Here is a 25,415-nt window from a genome sequence, read left to right on the forward strand (position 1 = left end):
AGGCTCAAGGATAGACTAGAAGGGAACTTTCCTTTCTAAAAGGACTGTATTAGTATTTTAGGCTTTGTCTACACTAGTGCTTTTGTCAGTAAAACTTTTGTTGATCGGGGTGTGAAAAAAACACCCCCTTGATCAATGTAAATTTCACCAACAAAAGCGCCAGTGTGGACAGCACTATGTCGGCAGGAGATGCTCTCCCACCGATATGGCTACTGCCGCTCGTTGGGTTGGTTTAATTATGCTGACGGGAGAGCTCTCTCATGCTGGCATAGAATGGCTACACATGAGCCGGACAGCGGCACAGCTGTGCTGCTGTAAGCTCCGTAGTGTAGAAAGCGACAGGGGCATGTGTGTGTCTGGAGCTCCAGACAAGAGGGCCTACAGACAGCAGGCCCTCATGTAACGAAGCAGCCGAGAACCAGCCCAGAGCCTGGGAGGGACAGAGCGCCGACTGGGGACGTCCAAGGACGGAAGTCAGGAGAAGCACTGTGCCAGGAAGGAATCACCTGAGAAGGACAAACCGGAGCCAGACCTAGCATCCCTGTCACCCAGAGCTGCACAGGGCCACGAGTAGTGCAGCTTGTGACTTTGCACTAGGATAAAGAGGGAGGCTGTACCTAGTTAAGCGGGGAGGTTGTCGCTCTGTGTGGGTTTGCAGAGAGAGGCAGACGAAGGCAACAGAGGCATTTCTTGGGGAACGTTTTACTGGACCCAAAGTTGACCAGGAGTGCCCAGGACACCCTGTTGGACTGGAACTCTGCCCAGGACTCCTGAACTCTGAGTCTAGGCACCTTGCTCAGTGTCTATCCTTTTATATTGTGGTACCATTGGGCCCATGGGTTCTCGTGTTGAACGTATCCCTATTTTACCACTCCCCCTATCTTCTCCCCCAGTTGTTTTTCTCCATTCATCCCTCTGCAAATAAAAATTTCCCTCTCCGTATTAGCTGTACTATACTGGGGGGGTGTTTATTCGGGGTAGGGTTGGAACAGGTGCCTTGGGGGTGAAAGGGCGGTTCCCTGCTGCGTTCCAGCGCATACCTTTTGTTGGCCAGAGCTACCAGCAGAGCAGACTCCACCTTGGCCACCAGGGTGCTAGAGTTACACTTGGTGGCCTGTACGTGGACATGCAGTACACCCCACCCCCCATCATTATCCCTCTCTCCACAGGGCTCCCTCTGGACCAAACACCCTCTGCCTCAGGACCAGGTTTTAAAGGGACTGTGCTCCCTAAATCCCAAGGGGCTTATCCAGGAGTAACTTCACTAAGTCCATGCAGTTACACAGGTGTCAAACCAGTGTTAGTGAGGGGAAATCAAGCTGCGAGGCTTTAAGCTATAAGAAAATAATATCTGAAAATCACATTCCTACATACTATATCAGTCATTGTGCGATATGCATCAGTAACTTACCACATATATTAATATACAGGGCTCCGAGGACCCGTTCAGTTAGAGTTCAAATCATGCAATTTCTCTTTTAAGATATTTTAACAAAACAGATCTAAACATTCCACATTTGTTTTGTGTTTTCAGCTCTGACACTTAAATGAGATAATTCTCTTAACTGGAGTTTTTAGCTGAGTCAGCAGCTCCCTCCTATGATTGCTTAATATAGGCCAGAGTTAAGAGATCCTGTGGGGAGACATTAGACAGAAAGATCTGGTTTTACCCAGTCCAGGAGCTAGTGAGTCTGGAAGAACTAGAGGGCTGTGTCTGTGTACAGTGGTTTTGTAACAGGGTTGTCTGTCCCTTTTAAGGGCTGGGGGCAGGGAGCAGCTGGCCCTGTTCTGGAGGAAAGCCCAGCAGTCAGCTAATGACTGGCTGTGATTCCCGTGAGGGCTCCAGCCCCATGAGGCTGGCTGGGACTAAGAGAGAGCTGAGAGTTAGAATCCTGCACAGATACAAATCTATATGCACAGATGTGGATATCTGCAGATAGAAATCAGTATCACCTGAACCGCAGGGCTCTCCTGGGAACCGCAGTGGTGAAAGGAGAAGAACGGGGGCCACCGGCCTCAGGAGCCAGCACCCTGCGCCGGCAGCTCCTCCCGTGCGGCTGTACCACCCCAGCCCCGCCCCCAGTTCCGTCGTCCGGTGCGGCTCTACAGACCCCAGACAGGAGACGTAGTCATGCAGACAGCTGTTTCAAAGAGACGGGGGTGGGGCTGGGGGTGGTACAGCCGCACGGAAGGTGCTGCCAGTGCGGGGCGCTGGCTCCTGGGAGTGGCAGCCTCATGTTCTGCTCGTTTCGCCACTGCAGTTCCTGGGAGAGCCCTGCAGTTCAGCGCATAGCGATTTCCTTCTGCGGATATCCGCAGCCACAGATATAAATGTGTATCTGTGCAGGGCTCTACTGAGCAGGGCTTTGGAGCTATGCTCCGGCTCTGCTCCAGCTCCAGGCAAAAACCTGCAGCTCCACTGCTCTGCGCTCCAGCTCTGGGCTCCGCTCCAAAGCCCTGCTACTGAGAGTACACTTTCCTGTGGAGGCAGTGGAAGGTTGCAAGAGGGCAAACGCCCTGCGGACCTGCCTCTCCCACAGCCCGGTGAGATCGCGACCCTTTAGTTACTGGAGGTCTGAGAGCCCCACAATCCCAGTCTAGAGCAGAACTGCTGCTTTTGTTGTTATTCCATATTTCCTTTTGTCTGTAGATTGAAGAATAGGCAGGGCCCTGAAGAAATGGCTACAAATGGAACTGGGTGTGGCTGAGTGTTTCTCCCAGGCTGGCTCACTGTAGGGCCCCAATTGAAGGGAAGCACTTAAGCATGCCTCTGAACTGGGATGAATTTAAGCATGTATTTAAGCGCTTTCCTAAAATGGGGCCTAAATTACTTCTAAACAAGTCCTATCTTTCTGTACTGTAATAATTAGGACATTTTTTGTGACATACACATTAAAACAATATTCTAACCTATGTAGTTTCCAACACTCTCAACGCTGTAGTCGTATTTATTAGTAATCTCTACTGAAAAAAGGACAGATACCCAAAAATACAGATTCCCTACCAGGGCCAAGTGCAAATGGCATTACACTGTCTTGTTTTCCTTTCATGGATTCCATCTGTCAGACTAACATTACCAGATTTAGTTTTCAGTTTCATTAAACATTTAAATATGAAAGGCCATGATTTCCCGAAAGCCATGATTTCCCAAACTGACTAGTGATTTCTCTTTTTGGTGTCCAACTTGAGACACCTTCACAAGCCCGACTTTCAGAAAGTGTTGAATACCCACGCTCTGAAAAATCAGACCTCTTTAAGGCATCTCAAATTGAGATACCCAAAATCATTGGTTGCTTTTGACCATCATGGACATTTAGCTTTTTACTCTTCCATTGTTGTGGTTTATTTTAGATGTAACCAGTGTCTGAATGAGCTCTCCCCTGACATTAGTGATGAGCTGGGGGAAGAGACTTCAGGAACCATGTTTGCATAGACACGCCTACTCTGCATATATGCAGCATGGTGGAGCTGCTTTGCCAAAATGATCACCTTTGGCTGATGCTGGGTTACAAATCACATTAGTCCAAGAGTAATGACATGTGGTTATCCTTATTGTGTGAGTAAAGGGCAGCAGAATGGTACTTAGACAGCCCTGATTGAGGAGGTCGCCCTAAACTGAACCTTACTCTCTAAGTAGTGAGTAGGGATGCCAAATCCCAGTGAAAGACAGGTGATGGGGACTTGGATTTGTATTATATTGCTATGCTACCTGGTGGTGTGGACTTTGCTCAAATTGTCCTAGACTCCCTTTGACCGTCCCCCCTCTAGTGTTTAGAGATAGAGCTAATCACTCTGTTCAGAGGCATTGTTTCTGTACAGTAATTACAGTGCCGAATCACTGATAAGCAAGTCTGGGGAGTCTTAGACCTGGTGTCAGGATAGTGGTGAAAGGAAAGACAATACAGCGGCTGTATTGGCAGTGAGGTTTCCTGTTACCCAGTGAAATCACTAAGAGCTGAAATCACTGAAGACCTGGGTTAAGCAGTGGAACCTCAGAACATGGCATTGCAGAAGTGGCAGTGAGCGTCCAACATGGCAGCACATGACCACCAGAAGCAAGGGCACACAGCAACCACAGAGACATTGCTTGATGCCCCCCCCCACACCCTTTGTGGGGTAGAAGGTGAACCCCTATGACCACACCTCTGAACTCTGGGTCTTTGCTAACCAAGGACAGCCACATGCACAGAGGGCGGGGGAGTGATGTGTTAAAGGGACATTTTTTGTCAGACTTTTCCACCACAAAGTGGGAAACTGAGGCAAAGGGCACTGTCCCATGCACTGTGGGGCTGGGATTCTGCTTATGGTGGCATGCTTTTGAACATGGTTGTGGGGTTTTCCCAAACTACTGCTTGGTTCTCTTTTGTTACCCAGACTCAGTGCTTGGGAGAGGGGAAGTATTGTCTCTTAAGTGCCAAGGACTGGTGGTAAATTTTCTCAGATTACTGGGTAGGAGCTCGAGCTGGTTCTGTTTTGTATTGTTAAGATGCTGATTCCACCTGGCAGAAGACTGACAAACACATCACAGCAACACTAAATAATCCTTCCAAATCACTTACCATTTAAATCTTTAAAGCCAACTGTAAAGTTATATTCTTTATTAGATTCTTTGGGGGATGGAGGCTGAACAGTTTCCACTCCTAAACTCTGTGGAGATGGAACAAAAAGAAAGGAGTTGATGATGTAATTATTAAGATACTAATATTTATTGACTAAGTTCCCTCTAAGCTGCAAAGCTGCGCAGCCAGCTATCAAGGGCCGTGCAGGCATGCACCAGGGAGAAGTGCCTCTCCCCCGGCCCTGGAGCTGCCACGGCAGGGAGAAGCACTCTCTCCCAGCCCCGGGCTGATGCGGCGAGAGAGGGCTGAGGGGGGTCCGCTTTCCCCGCCGCAGCCCCGGGGGACCCTGCACCCCAAACCCTTCATCCCCAGCCCCACCCCAGAGCACACATCCCCAGCCAAAGCCCTCACCTGCCCCCTGCATCCGAACCCCCTGCCTAGCCCTGAGTCCCCTCCCGCATCCCAGACCCCTCATGCTCAGCCCCAACCCAGAGCCCACCCCCTAGCCAGAGCCCTCACACCCGTGCACCTCAACCCTCTGCCCCAGTCCTGAGCCCCCTCTCACACTCCAAACCCCTCGGCCTCACCCCCACCATACATCACCTCCATATTGTTGCACATAACAAAATTTATTCTGCACATGGATGTAAAAAATTAGAGGGAACATTGTTTACTGATCATGTTACACTGAATTATTCCAACAAACTCAGTTCTTCCCTTAAGAAACAGAAACCCACATACTAGTGTGTTGGTCTTGTTTACTCCATGATGTTTTATATGGGTGAATGGCTTCTTTAAAGGGAGAATTTCTAGCCTGCAGTTTGTTCCTAAGAATGCAGGTTGGGGACTGGTGCTTCAGAAAATGAGGAGAAGCATACAAAATTAAGACAAAGAAAGGATTCCTCTCTGAAATTCCCACTGACAAAATAACTGGCTCTAGCAGCTGAATGATTCCAGAAGTGTTTATATTTACTAGGTTGGCTGAAACTTTTATTTATGGAAAATTTTCACCAGTAATAAAAACTCTTTTTTACCAGTTCATTTCTTATGATTTCCCAGCCGCACAATGTTAGTTTCTTATGAACTTGTGCAAAGCTGAAAAATTGAAAATGTGAACTCAAAATGCCATTTCTGCATGATGCCTATTCACGCTTGCAAAAATAGAGAGGGTGTGAATAGGGGAAAGGAAGGAAATAACCACATGAGATTAATTCCTTGTATCTGGGCTTGTGAAATTAAGAAAGGAGTTTATATACAAAACAGAGAAGACAAAAATGGCAATCATGGCCCCTAATCCAGCGAAGCACTTACTACTGGCCTGCTTTACCTTAAGCATTTTCTTAAGTGCTTTGCGGGATCAGCGCTCAAATGCATAAAGGAAATGTTTTAATTTTTTTTTTTAAAAAAAAGAAAGGAAACGGTATTTCATAATGGCCAGAAATGAAAACTGAAAACAGAGAAAGTACAGGCAAATTGAAAAAGAAAACAATGGAAGTGCAGAAAAGTAGTTAAAAATTAAACATGAAGAGGTAGTATAAATGAAAATCAGGCCCTTTCTGTCTAAGGCCTGTTTACACTGTGAATGTGCCATATCTACATCTACTTTCTGGCTTGTTTTCACTGCCAGAGTGGTATATAGAGACCTTAGGATAAATGAGAATAAGGCCCAAAGACAGAAATAAAAGGGAAGAAAAAATACAATTCACAGAATAGTTTAGGAAAATAGGAAGCTAGAAGAACCAGTTCTTAGAAAAAGTTCTAAGAAAAAGAGGGGGAATATGAGGAAGATCTAAAGAAAAAATTAATATAAAAGAAAAACTACTTTTGCTTTGCATTTCAATATTTTACTATGAAACTAAGTACTCTAAAAGACCCTATTCTCAATTATAACTACAGCTGTTAAAAAGTCAGAAAGCTAACAGGGAACCACGTGTTGTGGTTTCGATAGCCAAGACTGTTATATTAAATCATGTTTTCCTCTAGGCTTTCAAGATACTTCAAGCAGAATTCCTATTTTGTGTCACAAAATGTTTGGTCTTGAATTTGGCAGACTAGGATTCAACAAACAGGAAAGATTTCTGAACTAGAGGCTTTAAGTAGGGCACCTCATACAAAATTCCAGATAACAGTTTAAGGGTTTCAATTAAGCATAAGTTTATTTAAAACAAATGTAATGAGTATAACAAGTTTTTGGCTATGAATTCTTCATCAATCTCATCAGTTTTGGTGTAGGAAATCTTCCAAGGTCTTGGGTTTAGAAGGAGACTCATGCTGTTTTATAGTTCCTTCCAGAACAATATTTTGTATACACATATTCCCTAATGCCATCAGTGTTGTGCCATTCATATTTTGGCACATGTGGTGAGGAGTCACTATGCTAGATGTCTTTCAGATAGTCAACAAATTAGTAAAATACATTTTTGTCTTCATTTCCATAGTTTATAGTTGACCCAGTTTATAGTTGTGGAATCCTCATCATTGGAGGTTTGCAAAAACAGGTTGGACAAACAGGGACGGTCTAGGTTTACTTGGTCCTGCCACAGCACAGTGGGCAGTACTTGATGACTTCTCGAGGTCCCTTCCAGCCCTACATTTCTAGGATTCTGTGCTTCAACAGGTTACAGTTCATTTAAACATGAACGCAAAGTGTTCATCCATGGTGATTCAGATGCAAACTCTTCTTGTTTCCATAGCAAAATGATTGGACATTCTGGGGCTACGTCTACTAGGAATCTGGATTAACTTTTTGAAAAAGGCCTCTGATATGTTAGAGCTGTTTCATGTTCTAGCCAACTATAATGTCACTTTTGTTGTTGTGCAGGCAACATGGTTTAGAGAAAATCAGTTTTAAGTCACTTTCAAAAGACTACCTGTATTTATTCAGTAGGAAGGTGCAATGTGTAGTTGTAGAGGAATAAGGAAGGCAAGGTGTTCTCCTAGTTTCCCTCCCTTATAGTAATTTCTCTTATCCTTTGTGGTCAACCAGATTACTTACCTGCGTGAGCAGGTCCATTTCCCCCAATAAATTGCTGAACATTTCGTCTATATCATCACATGTCTGCTCCATCTGAAAAGAAATAAACCCACAGACAAGAACATCAGCATTAGTCTGTTTAAAACTTTGGAAGCAATTCTATAAACACAGGAAAAAACAACTTCAACCAGTTCATTTCTTACAAAGCCTTTCCAATTTATATTGAAAGAAAGTTTCTTATTCATGGCAATTTAGCAGATAAATCTTTGCATAATTTAGAAATAATTGATAAATTAGTATTAGAGGGGTAGCTGTGTTAGTCTGGATCTGTAAAAGCAGCAAAGAGTCTTGTGGCACCTTATAGACTAACAGACGTTTTGGAGCATGACCTTCGTGGGTGAATACCCACTTCGTTGGATGCATCCGACGAAGTGGGTATTCACCCACGAAAGCTCATGCTCCAAAACGTCTGTTAGTCTATAAGGTGCCACAAGACTCTTTGCTGCTTTTGATAAATTAGGACTCTGATCCTGCATATTCTTAAGCATATACTTAATTTTATGCTCTTGAGTAGTTCCATCAACCTCAGTGCTCAATGTATAATCTATATTTTATTAAGAGTCACCAGGTAATAAATCTGCACCTTAAACAACTAAAACTGAGTTGAGAGAGAGAGGGAGAGAGAAACTGAAAATTTGAGGCTGACAAACTCCTGAACACACAATGTGAGGATTTCAGTCCTTGGCTTAAACCATTGTAACTACAAGATTTTAGTTGGGCTGTTTTCTAGTACAAGGACTGGATATGGTTTGATCACTTAATTTTTTGGCTTGATATTTCTCCCTATGTTAAACCAAACACTTCTTTATTTGAGATACTTCTGGTCTTACGCTGTTGGGTGTCTGTCGCAGACCATCAAAGACAGAGCAAATGTATAGTCATTTCTGAGATACAGGAGCATGCTAAAAGGTACTTGACCTGGGAGCCTGGCAAAGTGCACTCTCTCACTTAGAGGTTTGACCCTGCAAGTGCTGAATACTCTGGCACTGATCCCACAAAACAGTAAAACACATGCTGAGCTGTAAGCATGTGATTAGTCCCATTGACTTCAGTAGGACTGCTTTAATGTCTTGCAGGATGGGGCAAAAGTTCTCAGTACCTCCAAGACCAATGAGCGCTCTAGATGTAGTCAGCAGGGGACATGGAGAAAGCCTGGTGATTGCAAGGAGTGGCAGGAAAAGGGGGATCAGAGATTGCACCAGTCTTTAGGCACTTAATTTTACATGGCACATAGAGTCATAACTATTCCAAAATTATAGGATAAATAGCCACTGAACTACATGATAAATACTCTTTTCCTGAGAATTGCTTGGTAATTTTACTTGATTACTGAACTGTACTAAAACTAACGGAGGCTGGGATTTTAAAAAGAGCCTAAAGCCTGGTCTACACTACCTGTTTAAACTGGTTTTAGGAGCATTAAACTGATTTAACGCTACACCCGTCCACACTAAGAGGCCCTTTATATCGGTATAAAGGGCTCTTTAAATCGGTTTCTGTACTCCTCCCTAATGAGAGGAGTAGCGCTAGTATCGGAATTACCATATCGGATTAGGGTTAGTGTGGCCGCAGATCGACGGTATTGGCCTCCGGGCGGTATCCCACAGTGCACCACTGACCGCTCTGGACAGCAATCTGAACTCGGATGCAGTGGCCAGGTAGACAGGAAAAGCCCCGCGAACTTTTGAATAGTTCCTGTTTGCCCAGCGTGGAGCTCCGATCAGCACGTGTGGCGATGCAGTTAAAAATCAAAATAAAGAAAGAGCTCCCGCATGGACCATGCGGACATGATCGCTGTAAGGGCAGGCAAATCTGTTCTATCAGCGCTCCGTTACAGAAGACGAATTAAAAAACATTTAAAAAAAATCTCCAGACAGACGCCATAGCAGGGACTCAGCGCACTGCTGCGTGACAAGCGTAACGGAAAGCCAAGGAATCAAATGGACGCTCATGGACTGGAGGACTCAAGCTATCCCACAGTTCCTGCAGTCTCCAAAAAGTATTTGCATTCTTGGCTGAGCTCCAAATGCTTCTAGGGTCAAACACAGTGTCCGCGGTGGGTCAGGGCATAGTTCGGCAATTTACACCCCCCCCACACCCACCCCCAGAAGTGAAAGGGAAAACAATCCTCTCTTGACTCTTTTACATGTCACCCTATCTTTACTGAATGCTGCAGATAGACGCGATGCTGCAGCACTGAACACCAACATCCTTGCTCCCCCCCCGCCATGGGTGGCTGATGGTGCAAAACGACTGGTACCCGTCCTCATCATCAGCCTATTGGCACATGGGACAGTGCAAAAGGGCTGGTAACCATGCTGACTAGCATCCGTCAGGTCGATCAAGCGCGCCTGGCCCTAATTTTTCCTGGTAGATGGTACAGTATGGCTGATAACCATCGTCATCATAGCAACAGGGGGCTGAGCTCTGTCAGCCCCCACCCTTCATGTGTAAAAAAAAGATTCAATTGTCCCTGGACTAGCAGAGGGATGCAGGGCTCCTCTCCTCCACACTCCTTACTGTCCTGTCTGGACTATCATAGCAGCTGGAGGCTGCCTTCCACTAATTTCTCACTAACAAGTCAGTGTGTCTTATTCCTGCATTCTTTATTACTTCATCACACAAGTGGGGGGACAATACTACAGTAGCCCAGGAAGGCTGGGGGAAGAACGGAATCAACAGGTGGGGTTGTTGCAGGAGCACCCCCTGTGAATAGCATACAGCTCATAATTTCTGCAGGATCTGACACAGAGCAGCTGTGCTCTCTGATACAGTGGTTCTCTAGTACACTTGCCCATATTCTAGGCAGGACTGATTCTATTTTTAGATACCAAAAAGGAGGGATTGGCTCTGGGAGTCATTCCCAATTTTGGCTTTTGAGCCCCTGGCTAAGAGCAGCCAGGGGCACTTATGACAGCAGCAAATGGTGCAAAACGACTGGTAGCCATGTTCATCTTTTTACCAATTTATGGATTGGTAGATGGTGCAGTATGGCTGGTAACCATCTCTGCTGTCATGCAAAAGCAAAAGCATGCTGCTGTGTAGCGCTGCTGAATCGCCTCTATCAGCGGCATCTAGTACACATACGGTGACAGTCACAAAAGGCAAAACAGGCTCCATGATTGCCATGCTATGGCATCTGCCAGGGCAATCCAGGGAAAAAAGGCGCAAAATGCTTGTCTGCCGTTGCTTTCCCAGAGGAAGGAGTGACTGACGACATTTACCCAGAACCACCCGCGGCAATGATTTTTGCCCCATCAGGCACTGGGATCTCAACCCGGAAATTCCAAGGGGTGGGGGAGGCTGCAGGAACTATGGGATAGCTACGGAATAGCTACCCACAGTGCAACGCTCCAGAAGTCGATGCTAGCCTCGGACCGTGGACGCACACCACCGATTTAATGTGTTTAGTGTGGCCGCGCGCACTCGATTTTATACAATCTGTTTTACAAAACCGGTTTATGCAAATTCGGAATAGTCCTGTAGTGTAGACGTACCTTTAGGGAGCCAAACCCCTGTAGGTCCCATTAAATCCCTAACTCTCGTAGGCATCTCTAAAAATCCCAGCTGAAAGCAAAGGAATATGAACCTAAAATATTCTGGTTTCTAATCTGGCCTGAGTTCCTGATTCACTGTTGTGCGAGCTTGGGTAAACCAGTGATCTGCTTACGTCTCATTCAATCCAGCCGGAAACAGCACAGCAAACTACAGATCCTTACTACAAATCAGATGCTGTATCTGAGCTCAGCTTTCCTAAGGGAAAATACATACAAGACATCACTGAGAATCTTGAAAATTTTTGATTTTATGGTGCTTGTGTATTATTATTTTTGGAAGGCAAAAATTAATGTCACTATCCTGAGAGTGCATGGCACGGACTATGTACACACAGGGTAAATAGTTAGAGTGGTCAGTAATTAAACAATTCTTACCTGCTTAATTGCTCTGCATAAAATAAAGCAACATGAGGTTCAAGGTAAATGTTGTAATATGAGGGGGACTACTGGCACTTCTTCAAAACTGTGATGGAACCCAAGTATGCCATGGTCTCCCTCCTCTAGCTCCCTTTAACCATCCTCACTAAAGTTTCCTGTGTATCAACTCATCCGATGAGATTTCCTTTTAACCTGAGTGCCCTGCCCCACTGGCACTCAATACTCAGCCAGAAAGGTCTCTAGTAGAACAACACAAGCCACTCTGCCTACCTCCCTTGGGCCCTCTGGCATGGGGATAAATATGATTGTCCTTTCACTTATGTCATCATTTGCACATTCTGTAATTTGGTATACAGTGGGTGTAAAATGCTATAGTCATATAGTAGTATTTTATACCCACTTTGGACTCTTTGCACTAGTGTAAATAGCTAAGCAGGGCAACAGAAAATCTGTCCAGGTGCATGCACAGTGTTCTGAGATCTTACCAACCCAGGGGAACTCAAGGTTTGGAACTGGATTCAGAACTGCTGCACGTCAGTGCAAAACTTCACTATGCAGCCATCAAATATACCAGGTATAGTTTAATAGTCAATTGAAAGGTCTGTAACTTGATTGTCCTTTCGTATACTGTATACACAGTTACTCTGACTAGATAAAATATTTTGTATGATTTAAATACCAAATGACTTCTTATACAAGAAACAATGCTTAGGCACCATGGTCCTAGGCGCTTTATAATACTTATGGCTAGACACAGAGGCTTGGCAATGATCTACAAGATTGAGAGGTAGTATTAGACATGTAAACACACACATCAGTTCAAAGTGGATGTTTTTATTACATTACAAACTTTCAGTTTGGTTTGTTTTCCTTTGCTAGAAGTAATTTTTATTCTATGGAGTTAGGGAAGGGATATCAATGAGATAATTGCCTATAATACCACTGTACAAACAAAAATGACTAATACATATATAAAGAGTTTAATTTATTATCATCACAGATTCAGGAGCAATAACCAAAGGTATATAGAGGTTCTGTAATTTACTGGGTAGGGGTAACTGATTATTAAATCCTAATTCACTTATTGGAATCATTAGCCTTACAGCAATAGCCAGACTGCAATTTAAGCAGTTCCCATTATATTTAGGATTAGGGGAATTCAGAGTTTCCATTAGAAGAGAGAGATGTGTTTGTATTTGATCAGACACAGCAAATTCATACTTGTCATGTGATGAAAATAGAGTTGCAGTATATCACCAAATATATTGTTGGTGCTTAATAAATAATAAATTCTTCTTAATTTTCCTGTTTTCTGCAATTTAGCAGGGAAGGAAAAATATCAGCTATAGGAATACCATTAACTCCATGAGCCTTTTGATTTGATTTTTTTTTAAATGACCTACCTATGTTTAAGGACAAGCCTGTGCTAAATCAAAATTATACTTTGCTTTTTTTTTAAATCCACAACAGGAATGTAAAGAGGGCAACAAGTACTTTCATGTTGCTACCAGGAGGTCTTGTCAAAAGAGGAGACTGCTTTTTTACAGTGGATGAAAGGATTAGAAGGAGAGATGGTCAAAACACAGAAGGAGCTAATCTTGTTGAGAGTTGAAAAATAGATTGGTGAAAAAACTGATGCAAGAGAACTGGATGTTGAATTCTCCAATAGTTCACCTAATTTATCAGATTATTATAAACTCTAATATATTTAAAGCCTCTCTCTTGACTTTACATGACTGAATCTTCAGATCCAATCAATTCACTGGGAAAGATAATATTTCCATTTAGAAAAGCAATGTTCAAAGAAATCTCAAAGGATTTTCACTGAAGAATGGAGCTGGCTGGTCACTGCTGATTGTTACTTGATCGGTCAAATAAAGGGCGTTATAATATCAGATCATTCAGACCTTAAGCAAGTAGGCAGCCCTACAAGTTCCATCTTATCTTCAAATGACGATTAGGAAGCATAACCATGTCTAGCGCAGGCACCACTTTCAGTGAATAGATATTCATCATAAACACTAGACTGAGTGCACCGAGATAGTCACTGAGCCATCTCATTTACTAGTGTCCATATTTTTCTCTTGTATTTTTATAAATCATTCTCAGGAGAACAAAGTTAATGTTCCCATCACCAAATCTTGTGAGCAGAGATACTATTTTTAGACTTAAGCATATTGAGTTATCCCTTAAACTAACACAAGTTCAACAATGACCTTGGTAAGGGCTAAACAGCCACTGACTTTAGACTAGAGCTGTGTGAAAAGGCTCACCAACAGCAATGGTACCATATCACAGATCTGATCCGGAGGCTCCCATGGATTTAGCCATATTCATAGACTTGTCTATCCATATTGGTAATTGGCTGTGCGAGTGAAGAGAGAAGAGGGGAACCATGCTGCCATTCTGCCTATGTCCCTGTCCACTTAGCCCTTCCCTCTTCCCTCCTCCCTTCCCCGAGCCCTGTTCAGGATCCTTCCTGAGCTCTCAAGATTCTCACCACACCTCCAGGTGCAGGTTCAGCTGTACGTCCCAGGAAAGGCCTGGAAAAATTCCTCTACAATGGGCCCTCTGATTCTGGTGCTGCTGACAACTTCATAGATGCAGTGATAGTCCGGACTCTATGAATCCACATTCAACAGAAACTATGCCTGATTTTGTGGAAACAACAGATGGGACCTGTCCCCCAGACCAGTGATGCAAGGGACAGCTAGAGGTTGCAATACAGGGACACCTGGAAACATTGCAGTTCACTATAATCAGTTCTCCATATTTCCCTCTGATCCTCAGCACAAACTGGCTGGCATGTCATGACCTGCACATCCACTAATGAGAGCAAAATAGAGACCCTCCATGTCCCCAGAAAATACCAGGACTTCATCAACATCTTCTAAAAGAAAAATGCAGTCACACTGCCCCCACACTGGGACTGGGACTGTCTGATAGATCTGCAACCCAGGGTCAATATGCTGCATGGCCAGATCTATGCAACCTTGGAGCTGGAACTCCTGGACCTCCGTGAGTATATCCAGGAGAACACAGCTAAAGGGCTCATCCATCATGTAATGTCTCCTGGTCCTGCCAGGGCTCCAATCCTCTTTGTATAGAGGAAAGATGGGTCCCTATGTCTCTGTGTAGACTACTGGATGCTAAACCAAGAGGCATTTTAGATACAATACTCCTTCCACTGATTCCAGAGCTGCTGAACCATATCCAATCTGCTTGGGTGTTCACCAGACTGGATCTTCAGTGGGCCTGGTACAGTATACACCAACCATAAGAACCTAGAATATTTATGTAAAGCCAGAGCCCTGAAGCAACAACAGCTCCAATGGGTGCTATTCTTTTTCCATTTTGATTTCACTATGATTCATCAACCTGAAACCAAGAACAACAAAGCCAACACTCTGTTGTGCAAGAGGGGATACTACAAGGAGGAAGAGAACATAATTGGGAAAGACCCTTCCTTCTCAAACCTCACAACTTCCTCAACACCAGAGTGCAACATGATCTCCTTACTTTAATCTAGTTGGCTGCTCAAGACGACCTGCTGGCCAAGACAACTGCAGTTTCCCCAGAGCAACCCAGTGGTGATACCAGGCAGTGGTGTACTGCGACAGATGGAATAACATATGTCCCGCCAGGGTGCCCCCTCTTGCAAGTACTCCGGATATGCCACAATGCCCCCTTAATGAGCCATTTTGGCCACTCCAAAACCTTATGTCTGACCTCCCAGATATGGACAGTGATTCAGACTTATGTCAGCTCCTGTAACATATGTGTTTGTGCAAAAGTTCCACTCACAAAACGTCTCGGCACCTTTATGCCCCTAGAAACTCCCACTTGATCCTGGACAGTGATTGCCATGGACTTGATACCAGAACTCCCTGAATCGAATAAATGCACCACCATATTCACAATGGTAGATCAGCTGACTAACATGGCTCACTTCATTCCTTGTGCGTAACTGGCCACAGCAACTGCTCAACTTCTATTCACATGCGTCTTTTGTCTGCATGGGCTCCCTGAATGTATCAGATCTGACAGAGGGTCCCAGTTCATCTCCCAATTTTTGGCATGAAGTTGTCTGACTATTAAACATCCATACCTGCTTATCATCTGCGCACCATCCCCAAACAGATGCCCAAAACAGAGTAAACCAAGTATTAGAATGATTCATGCAGTGTTTCACAAACTGCCATCAGGATTATCGGTCCTCTCTCCACCCATATGCCACGTTTGCATATAACAACACTGATCATGTCTCCACAGTCAAAAGTCCCTTTTTTGCCAATTATGGTTTTCATCCCATGCTCCCAATTGCCTCCCAAAACCTGGAGGCCTGAGCAGGGTCGGCTCCAGGCACCAGCACACCAAGCGCATGCCTGGGGTGGCAAGCCACGGGGGGCGCTCTGCCGGTTGCCGCGAGGGCGGCAGGCAGGCTGCCTTCGGTGGCTCGCCTGTGGAGGGTCCGCTGGTCCTGCAGCTTCAAAGGACCTCCCGCAGGTACGCCTGCGGGAGGTCCGCCAAAGCCGCAGGACCAGCGGACCCTCCACAGGCACGCCACCGAAGGCAGCCTGCCTGCCGTGCTTGGGGCGGCAAAATGCCTAGAGCCGCCTCTGGGCCTGAGATATAGTACAGCAAATCCACCACATTCAGGAAGAACACAAGGAACACATGGTGGAAGCAAAAGAGGCCTACAGGCAAATATGTGGATTGCCAGAGAGAGGAGAGCCCAGAATTCAAGGTGGGCTGGAAGGTCTGGCTCTCAACCAAACACCTCCACACAAACAGTTCATCCCATAAACTAGATGAGTGTTTCTCAATCTTTTTGATACCAGGGACTGGCTTGTTGCATCAGGGAGATCTCAGGGACCGGCAGCAGTCCACGGACCAGTCTTTGAGAAACACTGAACTAGATCACTGATGTTTGAGACCATTTCAGATTTCCAGCTAACTACCCTGTCACTGTTAAACTCTGCCTGCCGAGATCACTCAAAATGCACCGAGTCTTCCATTCACAGAAAACCCATTTCTGGACCTAACGCAAGCACCTCTGCCACCCATCGAGTTCCAGAGCCATGAAGAATACCTTGTCCAGGGCATATTGGACTCCAAGCTCAAAAAGGGGAAATTATGGTAACTTGTGGACTGGGAGGGGTATGGTCCTGAGGATCCATGCTGGGAACTGGGCCTCCCCACTCCCTACTTAATAGAGGCTTTCTACAAAAGCTTCCCAGGCGATGCAGAAAGGTTGCCCCTAAGAGTGAGAGAGTGGTACAGCATAAGGAGAAGCAGGTCCAGAACCTGCGTTTGCAGATTCCGTGGGTGGCAACCACCCCCAGAGTAAGGGACTAAAAGCCAGGTCGGCAGAGCCTAGGATAGCTGATGTTCCCACAGTGCCACTGGAAGGCCATGCAGAGCCACAGTCATGGATCATGGTGGAGAGCAGGCACTGCAGGAGCTACCACCCAAGGGAGCCAGAGTGACAATACCTTGTGGCCCTCTGATTGGTCAACCACCCTATTTAACCCTGGAGGGTGCTCCAGGAAGTTGTCTGGGCATCCACACAGACACTGGGTCTGCTGCGACTCCAGACCTCACCTTGTCTCCTGATCTCCTGACCCTAATTTCTGCCTCCTGATTCTAGCCCAGTACTACCTATGATCTCCGGTCTCTGATCCCAGCTTGTTTTTGACCCTGACTCTTGCTTATTGAACCTGGCTCACCAACTACCATCTCTCACCTCAGCCCAGCTCTGACTGCTAGGCCAGACAGCCTACAACCCAACCCCTTACATCCATGCTGCCACCTAACAGTTCTGGCAGCAGACACACTCACCAAGTCATGAGCCTCAGAGGCCCACACACACCACAGGATGTGCTGCCTGTGGAGGGCTTGATTGACAGGACATTCCCGATTCCTGATTGGTCCGGACATATTACTTAAATCTGGGAGGATACAGGAAGTTCATCTGTGCAGCTAGAAGAATCCCAGCTAGCTGTGGCTGAAGACTCTGCTTTTGTGGTGCTTCTGTTACCTAGTTTCTGACTCGGCCTTATCTTCTGCATCTGACTTCTGGTTTCTAGTCCTGTATTGACAAATGACTGTTTCCTGATGTTTGGTCCTGTCTCGTGCCACTTGGCTAACTACCCATGACCCAGCGCTGACATCAAGGGGCCACGTGGTAGGTGAAGCATGTAAGCGTATAACAAAACACATTATTGTTCTTTATTTAAGCACACACAGAGCACAGGTCATATAGAAAACAACCACCAACCTGAACAAAACATCCTTCACTCAAGCTCAGCCGTCCTTTGGGAGTCCTTCTTGGGGGACCAGCTGGTTCAGGTAGACAGGATCCCCCTGTGCCTTATCAGGATCCTGAAGCAGCTTCCCTCAGCTTGAGCTGGTGAAAATGGCCAAGGACCCCCTAATCAGCTCCTGTCCTTTATAACCTTCCAGTCCCTCTGTCAGAGGACTATTGGTCAGCATCCCCAAACTACCAGGTAACTCTGTTGCCAGGCAACCCTTCCCCTAACAATCAAATTTTCCTGGTTGGGAGCCACTCTATCATCTATGCTGTTTGTATTAGAAGAGAGAAACATTCCAAGTTAATGACCCTCTATTGCAGGGGTGTGCAAACTACAGCCCGTGGGCTCGATCTGGCCCATCAGGGCTCTGGATCAAGCCCATGGGATTGCCACCCCGTGGCACTGCAGGCCCCATGCTGCAGCCAGCACCGTGTCCCTGCAGCCCCTGGGGGTGGGAGGGCAGGGGCAGAGGGCTCCATGTGCTGCCCTCACCTGCAGGAACCGCCCCACGCAGCTCCCATTGGCCGGGAACGGGGAACTGCAGCCAATGGGAGCTTCGGGTGAAGTACCCACAGGAGAGGGCAGCGTGCGGAGCCCTCTGCACCTCCTCCTCCAGGGGCCGCAGTGACGTGGTGCTGGCCGCTTCTGGGAGTGGCGCGGGGCGCAGGCAGGCAGGTAGACAGGGAGCCTGCCTTAGCCTTGCTGCACGCCGCTGCCACCCCGAAGCTGCTCCAGGTAAGTGGCGCTGGGTCGGAGCCCATACCCCAAACCCCTCCTTCACCCCAACCCCCTGCCCTGAGCCCCCTTTTGCACCCCTGCTCCGAACCCCCTCCTGCACGCCACACCCCTTCCTTCACCCCAACCCCCTGCCCTTAGCCCCCTGCCATACCCCACACTCCTCCTGCACCCCAAGCCCCTTCCCTGAGCCCCTTGTAAACCCTGCACCCCTTCTCTGCTCCAACCCCCTGGCCTGAGCCCCTTCCTGCACACCAGACCCCCTCCCACACCCCACACTCCAACCCCCTGCCCGAGTCCTACATTCACGGCCCTGCATGCAATTTCCACACCCAGATGTGGCCCTTGGGCCAAAAAGTTTGCCCGCCCCTGCTCTATTGTCAGCCTTGTATCACTATGCTTTGGAATTTCAGTCCGACATGGAGGCAAAAGCACAACAGAGAAAGCAACTAGCCTGTGCACTCAAAATGGAGATGGTGGCCTGATAAAGATATCCAGAGAGAGCATTCATAATCTCGCACAGAAGTGTCCCCTTCACTTCCTTCCCCTTTCCCCATCATTTGGTTCTCTCGTCTCCTGGGCCCTTAGTTCCATTCCTCCTTCTGCTGATTACTGCAGTAAGAATGGATAGAGAACTGGGGTGTGGTGGGTGGCTGGAATCTATCCCATTCAAAAGACATGCTGCTGTGGACTGGACCAGCTGCCCAGTGGCCAGGGGTCTTTACTGCTAGATTTCTGGGATTATTTTTTTTTACCAGAAACGCAAAGCAAAGTTTGGCAGTATCTCAGCCTGTTGCAACTAAAAAATTAAAAACAGGAAAAGGTTTGCACAAGCCTTTAAAAAGTTAAACTGAGTTTCAAGAATAGTCCTCATGTATAACCATTTAACAATTACTCATGTCAGAATTTTCTGTACATATTATAATTAAAAGTAACTTCTGAGGGAGGTATAAATGAAAGCAATTAAAGAAAAAATGCAAATACAACAGCCCTTTATAGTCTGTTTCCCTTGTTATTTGTCTGAGACAAACAAGATGGAGCAGAGGGGAAAAATCTAAATTAAAACAAAAAAGCAGAAATTGTGGTTGTAAAATAAAAAGTTGTCAGGGAGACATCACGGGAAGTGCAGTTTGTGAAACGAATTTTAACCTATTCTTAAAATGACTGAAGTTTAAGTTGACAGTATCCCCTTGAGTTATTCTTTTGAATAAGAGCAAAAACACAGGAAAATGTGTTTGTTTTGATTTCTCATATCATTTATTCTCTATATCTCCAGAAAAAAATCATTTTCCCATATGAGCAACTCTGGCCTTAAACATTCCCATAATTCTCACACTGTATGAGACTAATTGGAACTTAGTTTTTCTCCAGTTTGATGTTTTAACAATCAACCTTCATTATTCAGTTTCTGCAGATTAAGACCTATTTTAAAGGTTCCTGTCATTTAGAAATGTCTTAGCCAACTCACCAGTTCACCCACTTAGACTCATAGATCCAGTTTTTCATTCCATATCCACCATTGAATCCTACTGCACTAGTTTCCTGCTTGGCCTTTTATTTTTAAATCTCTCTCTTCTGATTTCCCAGACTCTTTGCTGCTACTTCTCTTACATTAGATATTTACAGCTTTGTTACACTGAACAATCTCAAGTCATTTTATTTTGCTATTTGTATTTTGCATCAGTTTGTCCAATGAAATCAGATTTCTGCATCTTGATTTCTCTTCTGGTAGTGTTAGACCAGGGGTAGGCAACCTATGGCACGCTTGCTGAAGGCGGCATGTGAGCTGATTTTCAGTGGCATCCACACTGCCCAGGTCCTGGCCACCAGTCCAGGGGGCTCTGCATTTTAATTTAATTTTAAATGAAGCTTCTTAAACATTTTAAAAATCTTATTTACTTTACAAACAACACTAGTTTAGTTATATATTATAGACTTACAGAAAGAGACCTTCTAAAAACGTTAAAATGTATTAGTGGCACGCAAAACCTTAAATTAGAGTGATTGAATGAAGACTCGGCACAGCACTTCTGAAAGGTTACCGACCCCTGTGTTAGACCAAAGGACCTTTTCTTCCTGACCAACTGGGCTTTTGCTGCTCATTGTCACTAATTATACTGCCATTTCCAAAGTCCTGTACAAAGATGTCTCCAGCTGTTCCTAATTCACTCGTACCACTTCTGCAGTCCCTTGTCTAGCTGATCATCACATCAAACTCCCTGGATGCTGGATTTCTGAAGGTTATCAGACACACCATGCAACAAGTTTTCCAGATCTTACAAGCACTTTTGGAATTTCTTGTGTTAAGGCAGGAGTTTGCATCAGAATTTATCTGAAGCTATGGGCAAGGAAGCCAAGATGCTTCAGTACCATGACAATTCAGCAGTTTCAGGGCAAGATGGCCCAAGGGAACCTGGGGAGGGAAACACTGTCTAATGCAACTTGCTGCCATTGCATTAAGAAACAGCCCATCCTCCGAAGACAGTGGGCATTGCTAACAATGGATAACAAAGTAGTAGTGCACACACTCCCTTACATTTTCTGAAGCACTAGGGAAAGAATCTGACCTGCTACTTGTAGTAGGAAGAGAGCCTGAGACATAAGCCCTTGTGTCAGAAGCCTGGTATGAAGCAGGACCTGCTCACAGAATCTGGCAAGGACAGGGCTGATATTGCAGAAATGCACATTACTAAGAAGTTCTAAGCAAGAGTACTCACGCAAACACAACCTGGTATCAAGTGGTACCAGAACATCCCGATATCAAGGATGGTACAAGAACATTCCCCAAGGATAACAGGAACACACTGACCCCTCCTAAAAAATAAGGTCAGTATGACAGTATGTAATAGAGATGTTTTGATTGAACCAACATTGATTAATTATATGTGGCTAGTTCAATGGGTGGCTACAGTACTCATTTGGGCAGTATAATGTAAAAAGTGTTCAGAGTATAAGAGGTATGTATCTGGAGGATCTTGAATCAGAAATGGGGAAATGGAAGTCACCATCATTTTGACACATGTCCATTGACATGGTCGCATAGAGCATGGGCATCTGTGTCTTAGTATATAGTGCTTTGTCAACACTGTCAACTTTAAACTTGCACCTTACCCCCTCGATCTTGCTTTGTAGTTATAGTTCGCCTGGCGTTGCTACAAGGACTGCTCTTCGCTGTGCTAACTGCAGAGCTAGAGCACACACACACAAACACACACACATCTAACCACACAAACATCTAACCATATGTGGATGTAGCAGATATGGATAACAATTTCCATGGCAGCATTTCATGCCTAAGGCATGTGAATGTGTGAGAGCAGGATTGGTGTGGCAGGAGTGGTGGATGTGGATTTCATCAGGCAGGTTCATCAGGCAGGTATAAATCTTCTTCTTCTTTCTTATGCTTTCTTAATCCCACTATACACAAACTTCACTCTCAACTTTCTTTTTTTTCCATTTCTGTACTGCCCACTGTGTAGTTATTTTTGTTTGTTTTATTGTTTTGTATATTTATAATGTATATAATAATAAATGTATAAATGTATATGATGTATGATTATGATTTGACACCATTTTGCCACCCATTTGAATAAAATAAGAGAAGCCATTGGCAGAGATGCATTAGAGAGAGATTAGAATTTTTCTTTGTGTCTGGACTGATTTCACACACCTTTAACAGTCCTTTGTTTGTTGTAGGCTTAGCATTTTAAAAAATTTTAAAAAAAGTAAAAATGATTTTTTTTTTTTTTTCTGCATTGCATTTGATGTTTGTGTTTCAAAATGTGTAAATTAATTAAATTTGTTGTGTGTTGTGTGTGAAAAGTGTGATAAGTGTGAAGGCCCAGAACCCAGATAGGAGGGGAGGAGACAGAACAGATGCAGCAGGCAGAGGCTGCATGCCAATGCCCCTATTTGGAGAGAGGAGAGGAGGGCAGATTGACGAGATGAAGAGAGCAAGACACAACTCTATCAATGGGGACAAGATAGATGTGATCCAATGGGATAAGATAAGGAACTTGAAAGAAAAGAAGAGAAAAATAAAGGAGAGAAGAAAATTTAAGAAAACAAGCACTTGTCAAACCACCATTGATTACAGCATGATGGTGCAAAACTCATTGGTCCCAATGAAGGAAAATCACTATATAAACAGAGTGCCTTGCCATGAAACTTTGGGTTCGTCCTGCCAAGACTTCTCCAGAGCATTGTGTCGCGACCGACAGAACCCGGCTCTTACCTACCCGTGATCAATCTAGCTGGCCAGTAGATTGAGCCGGACTCTAGACTGGTAACTATAACATTGACTGGCATGTGTGTGCGTGGGGGGGGTGATTGAATGCATATGTTAATTGTTGCATCTTCAATAAACGCAGCGTATTGCCTTTTCCCCTGAAAAAGATCTCGTGTGCTTCTTATAAGCATAATACCATAAGCTCTGGAATGTTCATATAAAATGACATCAGATTCTGCCTGAAGACATTTTACATGCCATTGATAAACAAGATCATCAGAAACTGACACTTTGCTTGCCACATTACAAAACTCTGACAAATAAATTTTGGAACTCATGTGTTCCTATTTAACAGGGGGTTGGACTAGATGACCTCCTGAGGTCCCTTCCAACCCTGAGATTCTATGAACACAGAAAGATCTACATATCTATCCTCCTTTAAATGCCTGGAGGGCATGTTTATGTCTGACTTCACACTAACAGGTTCTGGATTATATTAACTTCAGAAATTACAATTGCTGATAAAGTCCATCTGTTCACCGAGGGATGGTGAAACATTGCTTATCTGACAAATATCAATGCAATTATTATTTGTGGAAATCCATAAAAGAAATGTGGTTCTCAATAATGTCACAATTTAACATAAACACACTCTGAAGTGGGCTAGGATGAGACCATTCAACCCACCTCGCTGCCAGCACATTCCCCTTCTAAATACCTTCTTTAGCCATTGTCAAATGAACATATTGCTGCCCCTTTTTTACCCAAGTGGCTAGTCAAAGTTTGGGGCCGTGAGGAGGTTTCAGCCGGAAGTAGAAATTGACAGAGTCTGGTATTGTCTTTGGTGCAATCTTGTTTATTTACAAGGAACATACAAAGTCTTGGTTAACTGAGTGCAGGAGGAACCATGAACCCAGGGCCGGCTCCAGGGGTTTTGCCGCCCCAAGCAGCCCAAAACAAAACAAAAATGCCGCGATCGCGATCTGCGGCATTTCAGCGGGAGGTCCTTCGCTCCGACTGGGAGTGAGGGACCCTCAGCCAAATTGCCGAATAGCTGGACCTGCAGCCCCCTTCTGAGCGGTCGCCCCAAGCACCTACTTGCTAAGCTGGTGCCTGGAGCCAGCCCTGCATGAACCAAAAGAGCAGTTTATTAGCTTACAGCCCCAAGCTGCTTTAGGCAACACTGGATCTCAAAGCTTTCTAACTTTTTGCAGGGTCACAGTGTGCTTTGCTTTCTCTCTCTCTCACTCACACACCAGCCTGGTCACAACACCTAGTAGGACCATCCACCCACATGGTGCTAACTTCTGGGCAGATTCTATTAGGCCTTGTTTTAAGTGTCACCCTTAATGTTTCTTACAATTATCTTAAGTGAAGGGCACATACACACCGAGTCTCAAAGAGGTTAGTGATCCAAGCAATCACCAGTATCTCTCAGCATAGCATTATAAAGAAAAAAGAGGTGGCTTATTTTCCCCTGCACATTCAAACTAATGTACTAAGCAAGGCTGAGATTTACAAAGAAATCCAAGGAGTGTGAGGTACAATGTCTATTGAAATTCAATGGGATTTGGGCACCTATCTCCATTCAGCTTACATGGGCTGCTTGAGACAGGCGAGACACTTAAATCCACTGCCACAGAAAACTTCGTGAGACAATGACATTTCTTCCTAGTTATGTGAAAGAAAGATGGCTATGGGGAAAACTCCCCAAAATGAATAATCCAGCTGTACAAACAAACATGCTAATATGCATGGGAGAATCAGCAGATATATACCCTTTGTGTAAAGATTTATTTTACAATCAGCTGCATCCCTTGCTCAAACTGGATTATGATTTAAGGTACGTAAACAGCACCACCACAGCAACAACCCCATGAGGCACTGTGACTTGGGGCATGTCCCTCTTCTTGCTGTCCCGTCACTCCTTCAATTCCTGTTTCTTGGCGGCAGAGTGCATCATAACATCACACAGAAAGTCCTCCTTAGTTCTTCTTGGCCGCTTTCTAATTCTGCGCAGATGTTCAGATGCCAACAACAAAGAGGGGGGCTGGGCTCCCAAGGTCATCTCTGTGAAGTTTAAACACAACATTTTACAGCAGCAGTATTGTTTGCAACACAGAGAACACTGAGTCAGTGATTCAAAACACAGCCACTACTCACACACCTGTCACTAACTGGCCAACCCCAGGCAAGCACACATGAGCCACAAGATCCCCAAAATAGTGAGTAGGCGCAGGGACAGGGCAAATCATTCTTCCCGGACCCTGCTGTACACTGGGCACGTGGCTCTTGGGGAGAGTCAGCACTGTAGGGGGGGGCTGATTATCATTCCTGTCCCCACACTTTCGAAGGGGTCTGATCATTATGGAAGATATCTCGCTGCTGACAGTGAGCAGGGACTCAAAGGAGGGTCTTCTCCAAGCCTGCGCCTTCTGCCCTGGCCCCCATCTGGCTCCCCTGTGTGCAGCAATGGTCCAATCCCCCCTCCCTCCCACCCCCATGACAGGACAATAGCGCAGGAAAGTTACTGTTAATGGGGCAAGAAACAAAGCAGCTCTGCTGAAGAACCTGCAGCAGCAGATTGCTCAGTATCGACACGAGAGTTTC

At 45.2% G+C, this 25,415-nt stretch overlaps 1 protein-coding gene across 2 annotated transcripts in view; it reads right to left on the reverse strand.

Annotated features, from left to right (window-relative positions):
- LOC120396762 (amyloid beta precursor protein binding family B member 1 interacting protein) overlaps positions 1–25,415 on the reverse strand; it is a 107,729-nt gene that overhangs the window by 54,424 nt on the left and 27,890 nt on the right. The window contains exons 1-3 of one of the 2 annotated variants that reach the window (XM_039521819.1): positions 17,370–17,385; positions 7,555–7,626; positions 4,560–4,647 (exon numbers count right to left, since the gene is read on the reverse strand). In XM_039521819.1, the coding sequence (XP_039377753.1) occupies positions 4,560–4,647; positions 7,555–7,626 (160 nt within the window). In that variant the 5' untranslated portion in view covers positions 17,370–17,385. Of the gene's footprint in view, positions 1–4,559; positions 4,648–7,554; positions 7,627–17,369; positions 17,386–25,415 lie in introns of those variants that run through there. The other variant, XM_039521820.1, reaches the window with a different exon arrangement.

The sequence above is a fragment of the Mauremys reevesii genome, linkage group 2 (genome assembly GCF_016161935.1).
Source record: "Mauremys reevesii isolate NIE-2019 linkage group 2, ASM1616193v1, whole genome shotgun sequence".
NCBI classification, from domain to species: Eukaryota; Metazoa; Chordata; order Testudines; family Geoemydidae; genus Mauremys; species Mauremys reevesii.